The 12,816-nt window shown below is 28.1% G+C and overlaps 1 protein-coding gene across 1 annotated transcript; it reads left to right on the top strand.

Moving 5' to 3' along the window:
• The first annotated feature begins 309 nt into the window (after positions 1-309).
• Positions 310-11,969, top strand: LOC111637163 (O-acyltransferase like protein-like). Its single transcript, XM_023382586.1, has 5 exons — positions 310-426; positions 1,334-1,457; positions 3,883-4,069; positions 9,008-9,150; positions 11,390-11,969. The coding sequence occupies exons 2-5, from the start codon at positions 1,386-1,388 to the stop codon at positions 11,522-11,524; spliced, it is 537 nt and encodes a 178-aa protein (XP_023238354.1). The 5' UTR covers positions 310-426; positions 1,334-1,385; the 3' UTR covers positions 11,525-11,969.
• The last annotated feature ends 847 nt before the right edge of the window (positions 11,970-12,816 follow it).

Raw genomic sequence — 12,816 nt, 5'->3', positions numbered from 1 at the left:
TAAATCATCTCTGGATAAGTTTGATTTTAGCAACAATCCAAGAACTCATAAATTATATAATGAAAAACACAAAAATAAATTAAAACGCTTTAAAAATGAAACTTTATACAAACCGATAAGTGANACTACTAATATAAATTCACGTATGCACTTTAGTTATTGTAATATTATTATTAGGCTACAATAACTAATATTAATATTGTAATATAGTATTGTATCAAAAATAAACTCTAAATAATCATATTTAATTGAAGTTATTAAAAATATCATTTTAGAACATTTCTATTTTAATTGTTTTTATTGCAGATGGCCGACATTTGGAACTATATTACTATGTATATTGACGGTGGCAGGAATCATCTCACACGTTTGTTATTCACTATATAAGAAATACGCCACGATCTTGAGTTTAGCAATAGATCTTGAGTATGTTTTGTAAATTAAATTTCTTCATTAAATATAATCAAATTGGTATAGTTAATAAAATAAGTGACACGGTGCTGTGTGAATTAGTAATAAAACTTTCTTAATATAGAGGCAAAAAATATGTCAGACAGGTCGACTTATTTATCGCATCATGTCCGGAATCATAAACCTAGTTTAACTAAAAAATTATTTTATATCTAAATTTTTAATATTAATTAAGTCAAGATGCAGCGTTGTAATCTTATCCGTATCTTATGGTTAATCTTTGTTTATGCAGATAACCCATGTTGATGGTTATCTTGTAATCATGCAAAGTCATATTATTGCGAATCTGGCTATCTGTAATAGGAAAACTTTGCACTCATATATTCTACTTTATTCCGGTATATTAAACCAATTAGTCAAAAGATGTTTAATTATTTTTTACAAAACATGCTGCAATATAAAATAACTTGTATTTCATTAAAGATGTTTTACATTTTTATAAAATACACATTTCGAGCAATTTCAGTTGAAGTATTTTTAATTTTTAACAAGCTGATATGTTTTTGCCACACTCCCAGAAAGTGTGTTATAATATTTGATAATACAAAGAAATTAATTAGGTTTTTTTTAATATAATACACATTGCTTTTTATAAGATATGTGTTATAATTAAAATAGTAATTCATAAATTAAAATTATTATGAATTTTTACTTAATTATTTTGTTGAATATTGATTATTTCAGAAATTTTTAAAGTAATGATTTTTTGATGATAATTGAAATGATACAGGACTATATTATTGATACATTAAGTTTTTACATAGTTATACAGTGTAGACAATGTATATTAATTTGCAGTACATATCGCTGTGAAAACATTTGTTATATAAAAATTGTTTTGTATTGTGAATTTTTTTTGCAGAAAACTTAACAATTTCCTAGTAAATATCTATGTGAAACCTTATTTTTTGCACATGAGTTCTTATTGTTCGGGCTTATTAGTAGGAAACTATTTGCTTAGAAAGAAACAACTGCAATTCAGAAAGGTATGTTAGAAATAACTATTGTTATAATTCTGACTATTTACTTATAATTATTTAAATCTTGGATATAAAGAATTGCATAAAACAGGGGTTAAATAAGTACAGTAAATCAAAAACGACATGTTTTTTTTACCATTAATAATACTTAATGTACAGTATTAAATTTTAATATTTAGAGGTGATTTTTGTGATGATATATGACATAATTATTACATTTTTAGTGTTTGAAATATAATATGCACTTATAAAAATCAACGCTCTTTGTAACTTTGGTAGATTTTAGTTAATTGATATTAACTTATAATCGTGTGATTAAAAGATTAACTCTTTCTTATTTATTTATATTTTTATTGATATTGTTGAATAACTCAACAACAAATAGAGATAATTTCATGTCTTACGAGATATTCTCAGCGATATAAAAAGCATTATATACACTGTTATTACAAGTAACAGTACATCCAACGTTATTAGTAGAATGTTCTAAAAAATTTTGTGAAACGTGCCTACACCACGGGCCAGCACAAGTATGAAGTAAAACTTTCTTAATCCGTATCAAAGCTCACAGAATTATCCTGTTCTCAAGTTATTATTTGTGTCATGTAATTTCTAAATATTTTGAATATTTTATTTAATATTAATACAACAAATCTCAGATAATATTCATTTGTTTCTAATTAAATAAATATTTTTAGAAAGCAGTAAAAAGTAAGTTAGTTTATTCCTTTGTATGTGTATCAGTAGTAAAAATAATGTAAATAACTTTTAAGTATAGAATTATATAATATTTGCTGGTTTACTCTGTAAACTTTTTATCGACATGTACAGTTTTTTTCTCGATGATTGTTTAAAGTAACCATATATTAATGTTAATTTAATTATGAAGCGTTGCTATTCAACGAAATTTACAAGAGTTTTACGTATTATTATCTTCACTTTTATACGTGTCATGAATAAATTTCATAAATAAATAGAAGTAAATTTAATTTTGTTACAGATATATTTGAAATCCATTGAATACTGTAAATATAGTATTTCACAAACAGTTAGTTTAAATATTTGTTTCACACTTGGTTATATTTAGTAAGAAGGTAATAATGTGTAGCGAATATTTATAATGCCAGACAATAAGCGAGGTTATAATTCTATACTTGTATCGGTACGTGGATTGAAATTTAATGCAAACTTTCGAATAAATTTTGTCATTTTCCTTCCTTCTCAATACTTGCAGGCTGACTTAATTGAGAATTGATTATTGGATTTATAATAAATAATATTAAAAAAAACTCTTATACAAGCCTTTTCAGTATCCCATATTTTAATTGTACACCCAAGAACTTCAGTTTCTGATATTCTTATGCATGATAACGTTATAGCGTTATTTGGCATGAATGGCTCTAATAATATCGTTAATAATAAAGTACATTTAGAAAATTATTCTACTGGGAATCGCGGATAAAGTTTAAGTAACAATAGAAAGTAATAATAATATTTAAATAATTTTTACATTGATAATAATTTCTTTTTTATGATTGAATATGAAACATGATAAATTTTAAAATTGATTTTAAAATCTATGTGTTTTAATTAACTGTATAAACTTTTCATTGCCAGTTTCATTATTTCAAACAGTCAAACGAAATATCCGTTCGTTTATCACCGTATAATTTATTATTTAATTTTCCTCTCATTATAATTTACTGTGGAAATTATAAATTTCAATTTGCTGACTACTTTTCATTTATATGTGCTTTTAAAAAGAACAATTACAAGTAAATTCCGGGTACAAGTACTTATCCAGTTTTATACTATTAACATAATATCATATATATTAATACTACAGTACTTTACATACAGAGTTAACTAAATTATTAACATAGTATTACTCATTTTTATATACTTTTGAATCTCATTAGGATTGTAGGACAGTACAACTTATAATATGTAAAAAATTTTTATGTTAATTATGCTTGTGTCTACGGACATTCTTGTGAACTAGCACTTGTTATACTAAGGGAAGAGAAGCACACCATATTAAAACCTAATTCATCAGTAATCAGCTATAAACTTACTATTATACCCGCAATTGAATTTCTACCTATAATTGTTTTTTTTTTTATAAAAACACGCACAAATTGTGAATAGTCATTAAGTTGGTATATATAATTTTTACAGTAAAATTATGAGAGAAAGTGATGTATATATAGCAGTGGCAAAAAGAAAATTTACGTCGACCCGTAATGCTTATGCAAACAATGCAATACATACGTAGAAAAATAAACTGAATTATAAATTGTACGTTTTTAAATTAATGGATATTTCATTTGGCAGTTTGAAATACTACACATAATAATGGATAGATTACAGAAATAAAACTCAACAAAATACGGCTACACGATAATGAAAGAAATTTTAAATTTTTTTCCAGGAGATATTTATTTCATGTTGGATTTCGATGATTTTTCTGTTGGGATTGCTGTTTTTCGGTTTGCATAGTTGCAAAAACGACTTTCCTCCAAATGAATCGTTAATTATGGCACATCAGATTCTTTCTCCGATTGCATGGACAGCTTTAACAGCTTGGATATGTGTAGCATGCATTTCAGGATATGGAGGTATGTTGATAATCTTATGTATTGCAAGGAAATTCTATTGTAATTTTTAGTGCTTCTTATATAATAAAAATAAAAGGAGAATTAAATAATGTTTACAAAGATCTACTAAACTAAAATAAAACGCAGAAAATTAAAAATGTCTCTTACTTCAAATTCATAATAAATCATCTTAGGTAAATTGTTTTTCATCTTAATTAATAGCGGAAGCAATAGAACTACTGCCTTTGCCATTGATCGGCAGATGTGTGCAGCTGCATTGGTTCATCAAAAACTAAGTAGTAAGAAACTGATCTCCATTGCTTAGAAAACGAATATTGTATGAAAAACAGTGAAAAAACTGATCCAAATTTAAATTTAATAAATTGTCGTAGAGATCATATAAGTAGAGAGCTGAGAATCAGAAACTCAATCTATAAGTAGACTTTTCACGGCGATTTGTGACCGCGAATATCACATCCCATAAATACACGTAGCATATCAAAATTTTGGTTCGTCAGGTTATTATCATTGCAAATATATATATTTCGTTTTGGAAATAAGTACGAAATATACATATTTTTAAAAGTTATGTTTAGTAGTCGTGCCAATGATATAAATTTTCTACATACACATTCACAGCCAAAACATGTTTTGTCTTTTTGAAAAATCAGCTTACGCATGCTGAATAGATTTCACTAAATATAAGAGCATAAAATACAGAAAATAATTTAATTGAATATAGTTTGTTAATAAAGTATAAGACTTCATATCATAAGTTTTCTGAAAATTAACAATGATTAATGGTCAATTATTATTCTCAATAAAATAAATACAAGTATTAATCACATTTTGAACAATTAGTTCAACAACTTTAACACATTTTTATTAATAGTTTTACAAAAGTCAAATTTTCACTGTCAATACATTATGTGACCATCATAAAAATAGATTCAAAAGTAACTTTTTTCAATTATAGTTGATTGTTGCTTAATTTTTCGTATGAATCCAAACAGCTTATTTGGTATTGGTTTATCGAGTTTTTCAATATATCGTTGTCAATATTATTCCATTAGTGTGTAATTTATCATTCAAGTTCTTGAACCAGTGAAAATTGGCGATTGCTTGAGATTACGCTCTGACTTTAAATACCTTAAAAGTTTTCAATGGAATTTCTCAATGGCTAAGGTAAACATTAATCTAAGTCAGTCTTGAATTGTCTTGAAGTTATGTCAGGAAGCATTGTTTTTTTAATAATACTATTTGTTTCTTTTAAAATATTATCTATGTGGGAACAAATGTTTTTTTTAATAACAGCTGATATTTTTCTGGATATTTATTTAATGCAAAGTTTAACAAACAAGTTTATCATCATATGAGAATGCTTCCTAAGCTGTGGCAGAACCTTCATCCATTTAATTACTAAAAAATTCTTTATGTAACCGGAAGAAAAATGTCAATATGCATTATTTCTATCTAGACCACTAATTCCCAAACTTTTTCGATCCACCGCCCCCTTTGTTCCATAAAGTTATACCCAACGCCCCCTAACCCATTTTCTTTTGTGTGAGAAAGGATTGGAAATATTCTTAGGAAAACTTTTCTATGAATCTCACACTTTGTGCCCTTACAGTACATTGTTCTCAACATCTGGAAACCATTAAATGCAATGTTTCCTCTTATCAGTTTAACAGAGGAAAGGTAACGGCTTTCAGTGATGCTAATTTTGCCTTTGGTCACCGTTTAATACCCTGCCTCCAGCGCCCCTTTAGATTTACTCATCTCCCACAAGGGGGCGTTATTGCCCACTTAGAGAAACGCTGATTTAGACCAACAAGATTAAACTCCTTTTCTTCTAAAAATATCACATCTTTGCACTCTTTTGTGCAAAATATATACTTCTTACCCGATTCTAATCTTGGATATTTATGTAGCTCAGTCAATTTCGGCTTACGTTTTACTGTTATGTGACTTTCGTTCTTCTTTCTCCATAACGTTTTTCAGTTACACGTATAACTATTGCTACACTTTCACATAAAATTTCTCATATGGACATGCTCTGTTAAATTTTAAAACGAAATACACGTCTGTAATTCCGCGAGGAGATTGACGTCTTTTAACGACATCTCTTGTTTTGTGCATAATTTTCTTTGTTTCTTCAAAACTGACGAATTGCTATTTTAAGAAGACCATCTATGTATGGCCTTTCTGAGTATATAGCCGCAACACAATAGCGAGGTTGAGGCCGAAGTTTTAAACGAGAAAACGTGTACGTCAGACGTTCAGCGCTGCTTTCCTGTAAGCCTAGAAGTTTGACAATGGTGTTTGGAATGTCGAGCATTAACTATTCAAACACCATTGTCAAACTTCTAGGCTTACATGAAAGCGACGCTGAACGTCTGACGTACACGTTTTCTTGTTTAAAACTTCGGCCTCAACCTCGCTAATAATACATTTTTTGAATTTCTCCTTTTTCAAATTAACTTTTTCGTAGCTTTTTCGTATCTAAACGCAACCACTCAAAATTAAACTCAAGTAAATCGTTAAAATCCATTAGAGTTAGACGTTAGACATAAACTACATATTACATAAACACTAACAATCATCGCCATGGTAGAAACGTTTTTAAAGAAAGAGATTGAACAATTTTCTCATGATGGTCTCATAAGTAATTAACAGTGAAAATTGCACTTTTGTAAAAATGAAAACTAAAATGTGTAGAAGTAGTTGTTTAAAACGTGATTATTTATTCTATTTACTTTGTTCGTAATAAAAATTGACCGTTAAACATTGTTAATTTTGAGTAAACTAAACAACATATTGGTTTTACAATTTACTGACAGGCTTATATACGTATACGAACTTGAATAGGACTTTTGTTCGAACGTGTAATCACAAATTTCACAAAGCATGTGAACAATATCCTACAAAAAACAAACCAACAAAGAGTTGCTCAACTTGCCTGCAAACATTTGTAATTTTGGTAGCGCCATCCTTATCAAATTTCCTATAAAATTTTTTATATTTTTCACTTGTATAAAATAGGAAAAAGCTTAATTTTGTGTAAGTTGTGATGAGTTTTCTAAACGGAAAATAGTCATTAAGTTTGACCCTACTCGAGGTACACACAATCCCCATTATTACTCCATCCCTTCGTCCTTTAGTAACCACAATTTAACAACATCAATTCCTGTAATAAGCAAACCTCGTGCGGACTTTCAAAAATTTTCCATAAAAATAACAGAAGTTATTAAGCATTAAAAAAATAAACAAAAATTGTCACATTAACAATAACATTCAAACATACGGAAATTACTTCGAAATGTTTTTGTATTTCTCGACGTTTCAGAGTGTTGTATGTCCAAAAATGTAAAAATCTTTGGGTTTATTTTCTAATTCATCGCTGTACTTTTCCTCTTTTATATACAGCATCCAAGAAAGTGATAAAAAAAGCTTGTACAATTAGCAACTTTTAGGTATTGCTTTCTGTCAGCAAAAAAAATATACAAAAGAAACAGGATCCAGTATTTTAGTTGCAAAAGATAGGCTTACAAAAATGCGCGGGTAAGAAAATCATTCCTGTTTCTTTCTAGTTGCAATTTATAAATGTCGAGTGAAAACTTTGTAACGTTTCTAAGGAACAGAGTTAAAATTGTTTTCTGGACATTAGCGTTTTAACATGGTCCACGAATAAAACATGATGCATTGAATGAATTCTCTATACACTTATGGAAACTTTGATAAAATGAGTAAATGCTATTTTATAGCAAAACTATTCATAGCTGTATCTGATATTGTACCTGACTGTAAAGAAATATAGAAAGAAAATTGTGAATGTTTTCTCATGCATTGTAATGTCATGGTTTTTATTCTATGAATACAAACGCTAGGGTGTTTTCGTACGGGATTTCAACAAGTATAAAAAGAAAGAATCGACTTTGTATATTTTATGATGTGTAATATGGATAAGAAATAGATAAAAATATTCACAGTTGTTAAATATTTTATTAGGTTGTAAAGTGAAATTTAGACATTGTAAAAGGTAAAACAAATATTTTATTGACAGTTAATTTAATAATAGTTTAGTCTGGTAGTAATATGAACCATATCTCGGCTTCTTGACCGTAAACTTCCAATCCCTTGAAAGTACAATTCTAGGGTTTCTTTATATGAAGTCTCGCAGGTCGGGTATTGTCATTGAACTCTACATTGGCAACATGTCTCTGTGGGCCGGAAATACTTGATATGGTCTTGTTATGTCTATGGTATGTCTAGGGTCTAGACATACCATAGATATAACACCTTACAGCCTAGAATCTTGGCCGTAGACTCTAGGCTGTAAGCTGGATGAGGCACATCTTCTCAACACAGATTAGCCAACTTCTTTAAGATCAGCTTCGCTGTATATGCTGCCGTGTTGTCGTGGTCATATCGGACTTTGTCAGTTTTTTGGGTAATGATTTTGATGGCGGTGTTCAAACGATGCAGTTCAAAAAATAGTTGATTTGTAACAGAGATGTATTAATAGTTTGGAAGCGGTTCCATTATGATGACAGCAAACAAACTCACATTATTGCCATTTTCAGCTATTTGTATTTTGAAACAGGTGATTGACATCTGTCTTCCATGGAGGCTTGAACAAACGCTTACCAGATGAGATTGTGAGCCTCCATAGCGTTGTTGTCGCTTTTGAATTCAGAAAGAAACGGGCACGCAAATGTGTTTTTCGAAAGTTTTTTAATTACAGACATTGCTGATGCGTTCATTTCCAATTAAACATGTGATAAAACGCCATATATATTAACACTCAACGTCCTACAATATATTTCCCAATCGTATATAGAAAAAATAGAAATGGGTAAATCTCCCCTTTATCAACTAATAAGATTATTGATATAATTTATGTATATAAACATTGTTAACATAATTTCTATACATAAATATAATATTAAAATATTGTAGGTGTCTTGAACAAATTCCTCTCTTTCAACTTCTTTGTCGTAATGGATCGACTGGTATTCTGGATTTATCTTCTGCATCCTGTAGTTTTTCTTTATGTCTTTGGGAAAATTAGAAGCCCATACTCAGTTACAGTAATAAATTTGGTAAGACTGTTTATTTCTAAAACTGTTTTTATAATTTTTGAAAAATATATATTTCGACATTTGAATTTTTTACTTTATCTTTAATTTATTTAAATTTTAATCCATTATTTACGTATTATTTCATAATATTCAAAATTTCCGGTAAATAAAATTAATCAAATTTAGTATTTTATTTTCCAACATGACAACAATAGAGGAAACTGTTCACATCACGTTGTTTAAGTTATGCAGTCAACGTTATTTACTTTTTATTTATTTACTTCAGAAGAAGTTTTCTTCCTATTGTACAAGGAAAAAAGTAATAGTAATACAACAAACTAAAATAACAAACAAATTGTAGATAATTAGGTCTGCAATACATAATACACAATGTCTAAAAACAAAAACAATGTGAAATCAGTTCTGAATTGTGGATTCACAATAAAACAGCATTTGAGGTTTTCAAATGTATTAAAATAAAACTCCGAATTACCTCTAATTGACAAAAATTTTTTTAATGAAATTAAAACTAATCACTTCATTAAAATACATTTTTGTGTAGAAATTAATTTTTTCCTGGTTGATATCAAAAAAACCACGAAAACAAAAAGAAAGAAAGAAAAACTTATCGAACAAATTAATGTTATTTCTACATTCTGCATAAAAGGTATTGGAAATGCACAAGATAAATTCTGACAAACTAAAATCACCGTTACTCCATCCAACGATTCTTTAAATGATCGGGCTACAATTGGTCTAATTTAAAATAATTAATCCAATAATTAATATAAGGTAATTTGCCACTAGAGATAGACGTTAGGCGTTATTTCTTAACTAGAATAATAACTATAATTTTTAATAATTAATTAAATAATTTATAATAATTTAGAAGCAGAGGCTGCGGGTTCAACCCTCGCACCGATTTAGTTTTTTCTTCCATAAATAATCCTTTTCCCACTATTATTTATGAATAATCGTGAGAAAACAATCAATCTTATTAAAAATTTTAAATAATGTTTCGATTTAACAACTTACTTGATTAATGTTTCGGATCATGAAAGATAACAATTATATTATTAACCTTGTTCTGGTACCATGATAAAAGTCACATTCTTGGTACCATATGTTCAATTTGACATCATATGACAAATTTGCTATATGATCAAAATAACAACACTTTATTACAATAGTTTTTAATGAGATAATATGGGATTGCGATGTATTATTAAATTCAAATAATATTACACAAAGCTATCTGTCCTGTAGACATAATGTTACTGTTGGCATTTGTTGCACAACTGTTTTGTATGCTTTTCATACAAACTTATTGCACTCGTTACAGAGTAATTTGGTTTTCATAGCAAAAAATGTTATATTTATCCCAGGTCAATAAACCTGGGACAAATATAGCATTTCTTGCGTTAACCTGGATGAATATATGAAGTGCTTGCGGCTGGTGAGGGTGCTTCTGGTACAATGTAGAAACTGCGAGTGACCTATTTGACATCTTTCATCGTCTGCTGCACTTTCAATTATTGAAGTACATGTGGAAAAATCAAACCGAGGGCTAATTCCTTCAAGAACTTTGGCCGTTTGTCTTTCCTATGTTCTGCAAAGTTAGGCACATTTTCACTGTCTACTCCACTTAGCTCACCTGAATACTGCAGAACATCTTCGTGAGAAAGTCCCCTTTGGTTCGCCATATTATTATGCCACGCACGTCACACAACAGTGGAATACGAAAAAATACCATTAATATGTAAACGTTGAAAGCACTATGGTGTCAATTTGATCTGAAGCAGAAAATAAATTTAAATAAAAAAATAAGCGAAAAAAAAATTTGAAAGTATCGAATATGTGTCACATACTTAGGAATGGTCCAAAAGTAACAGAGCAAAGTTAAATAATAGAAGAAACTGTAAACATCTTCATTAAGTCTTTTTATACATCTCAGAAACACAAATGTTTTTGAGGTATATGAAAGAACTTAATGACATCGGTTACAGTTTTTTATATTTTCTATACGTATTATTGTTGTCCTAACAAATACATTTACTAATTATATTGTTTTCCATGTTTTATTTCACTGGCATTTTTAATCAATTATTGTATTTTCTTAGATAAAATATTAGATTTGCTGTTTAATAAGTAATATCTTTTAAATTTAAGCTATATTTACAGTATTTACACATATATGTATTTAAGCAAATAAATATAGTAAATTTATATTAAACATTAATAAATCTGTATATTTTCTTAGTGGATGCTATTCCTGTTGGTGATGTTTTTTTCCACTATTGGAGCAGTATTCTGTTACATGTTTTTCGAAATTCCAGTTTCATATTTTCTGCAGGAATATGTTTTCAAGAAAAGTTATAAGAAAAAGTACGTATAATAAAAATAAATGAAATGAAACACAACATAAAGAAAATTAACCGAATTTTGATATCAATAATGTATAAATATCCGGAAGTGAGAGAAAAGAGGGGAAAAGTATGAGACCTCTACTCTTTCTACATCTAAGAAATAAGGGAATATAACACAATATATACAAAATAAACATATAACATGTATAGCAATTTTGTATTATGCTCGCAGCATGAAAATTAATATCGATGTTTTTCCGTGTCGGATATCTGGGGAACTGTTGTAATTTCTAATCTCTTCCTTGTCCTGTCAACGTTAACTGATCTTTCGAAATAATCCGAATCTATTAGGTGGTTATCTTATTATCTGGAATATTTGGGTATAATCTAAAAAAATGTATACAATTCTTAATAAAAATATAAACATATTTTTTACTTTTGTGAATTTTTTATATTGCATTGGTGGTTACAAAACAAAAAGAATCAAAAATAATAATAGAACTTTTGAAAATTGCTTAAACTCAGTTGGAAGATCGCGTCCATATGGAATGTCTTACGAAAGGTTTACAAAAATCAAATATTTTAAAAAATACTCTGGTTCTTTTGCAACGATAACAAATTTAATTTCATCGTTTATCTAGAAGAAATATTTCATAATTATTATTAAATTGTATTAAAACTAAAATTTAGTTCGAAGACATTTTTTAAAACAAAAATGAAAGAAATTAAAATATATCGCATTGTTAAATCTCATAATTTACATAAAACAATGCTGGAAAGATATTTGATTTTTAGATTAAAAAATAAATTTTAATAAGTTTCAAAAAATAATTTCTTTTTTAGCTTCATATACAAAGTTTATAGGTAAACTTTGTTATAGATTTGTTACTTCTGTTTTTTTAACAACATCACATTGTTTAATATTATTTGATCATATTAAATTTTACTTTATAAAAATTTAGTCTTCCAGTTTATTGCAAATCTCCAAGTTTTAAGTCTAAAAACTTCGAAACAAGAGACAAAAAATTGCTTAGATATGTATGTATGTAAATGTGTGTGTTTTTGTGTGTTGCGGTCTATTTCGCTTAATATCTCAGGATGGGTAAAGACAAGAAACGAAATGTGGTACATAAATTAAAACACCTTAATTTGTTGCTGAGAAATATATTTTAAACACAAACGTTTTCAACCTGATTAACAGGCCATCCTCAGGTCTAAAAAAACGAAAATGGAACAGATACGTTCCATGTATAGAATATAAATATTTAAATCAAAATTTAGAACAAAAATTTTAAAAAGTATATTTTAATACGCGGTAATT

Source organism: Centruroides sculpturatus, unplaced genomic scaffold (assembly GCF_000671375.1).
Source record: "Centruroides sculpturatus isolate CEXI.00-Female unplaced genomic scaffold, Cexi_2.0 scaffold1026, whole genome shotgun sequence".
NCBI classification, from domain to species: Eukaryota; Metazoa; Arthropoda; class Arachnida; order Scorpiones; family Buthidae; genus Centruroides; species Centruroides sculpturatus.
Note: the sequence above shows the minus strand (reverse complement) of the source record. Positions and strands in the feature narration are given on the sequence as shown.

Excerpts from the sequence above, each read along its gene's own strand:
- LOC111637163 (XM_023382586.1), top strand. The coding sequence starts at position 1,386 with ATGAGTTCTTATTGTTCGGGCTTATTAGTAGGAAACTATTTGCTTAGA. Across the intron at positions 4,070-9,007 it reads ATGCATTTCAGGATATGGAG|GTGTCTTGAACAAATTCCTC; the intron begins GTATGTTGATAA and ends AAAATATTGTAG. Across the intron at positions 9,151-11,389 it reads CAGTTACAGTAATAAATTTG|TGGATGCTATTCCTGTTGGT; the intron begins GTAAGACTGTTT and ends ATATTTTCTTAG.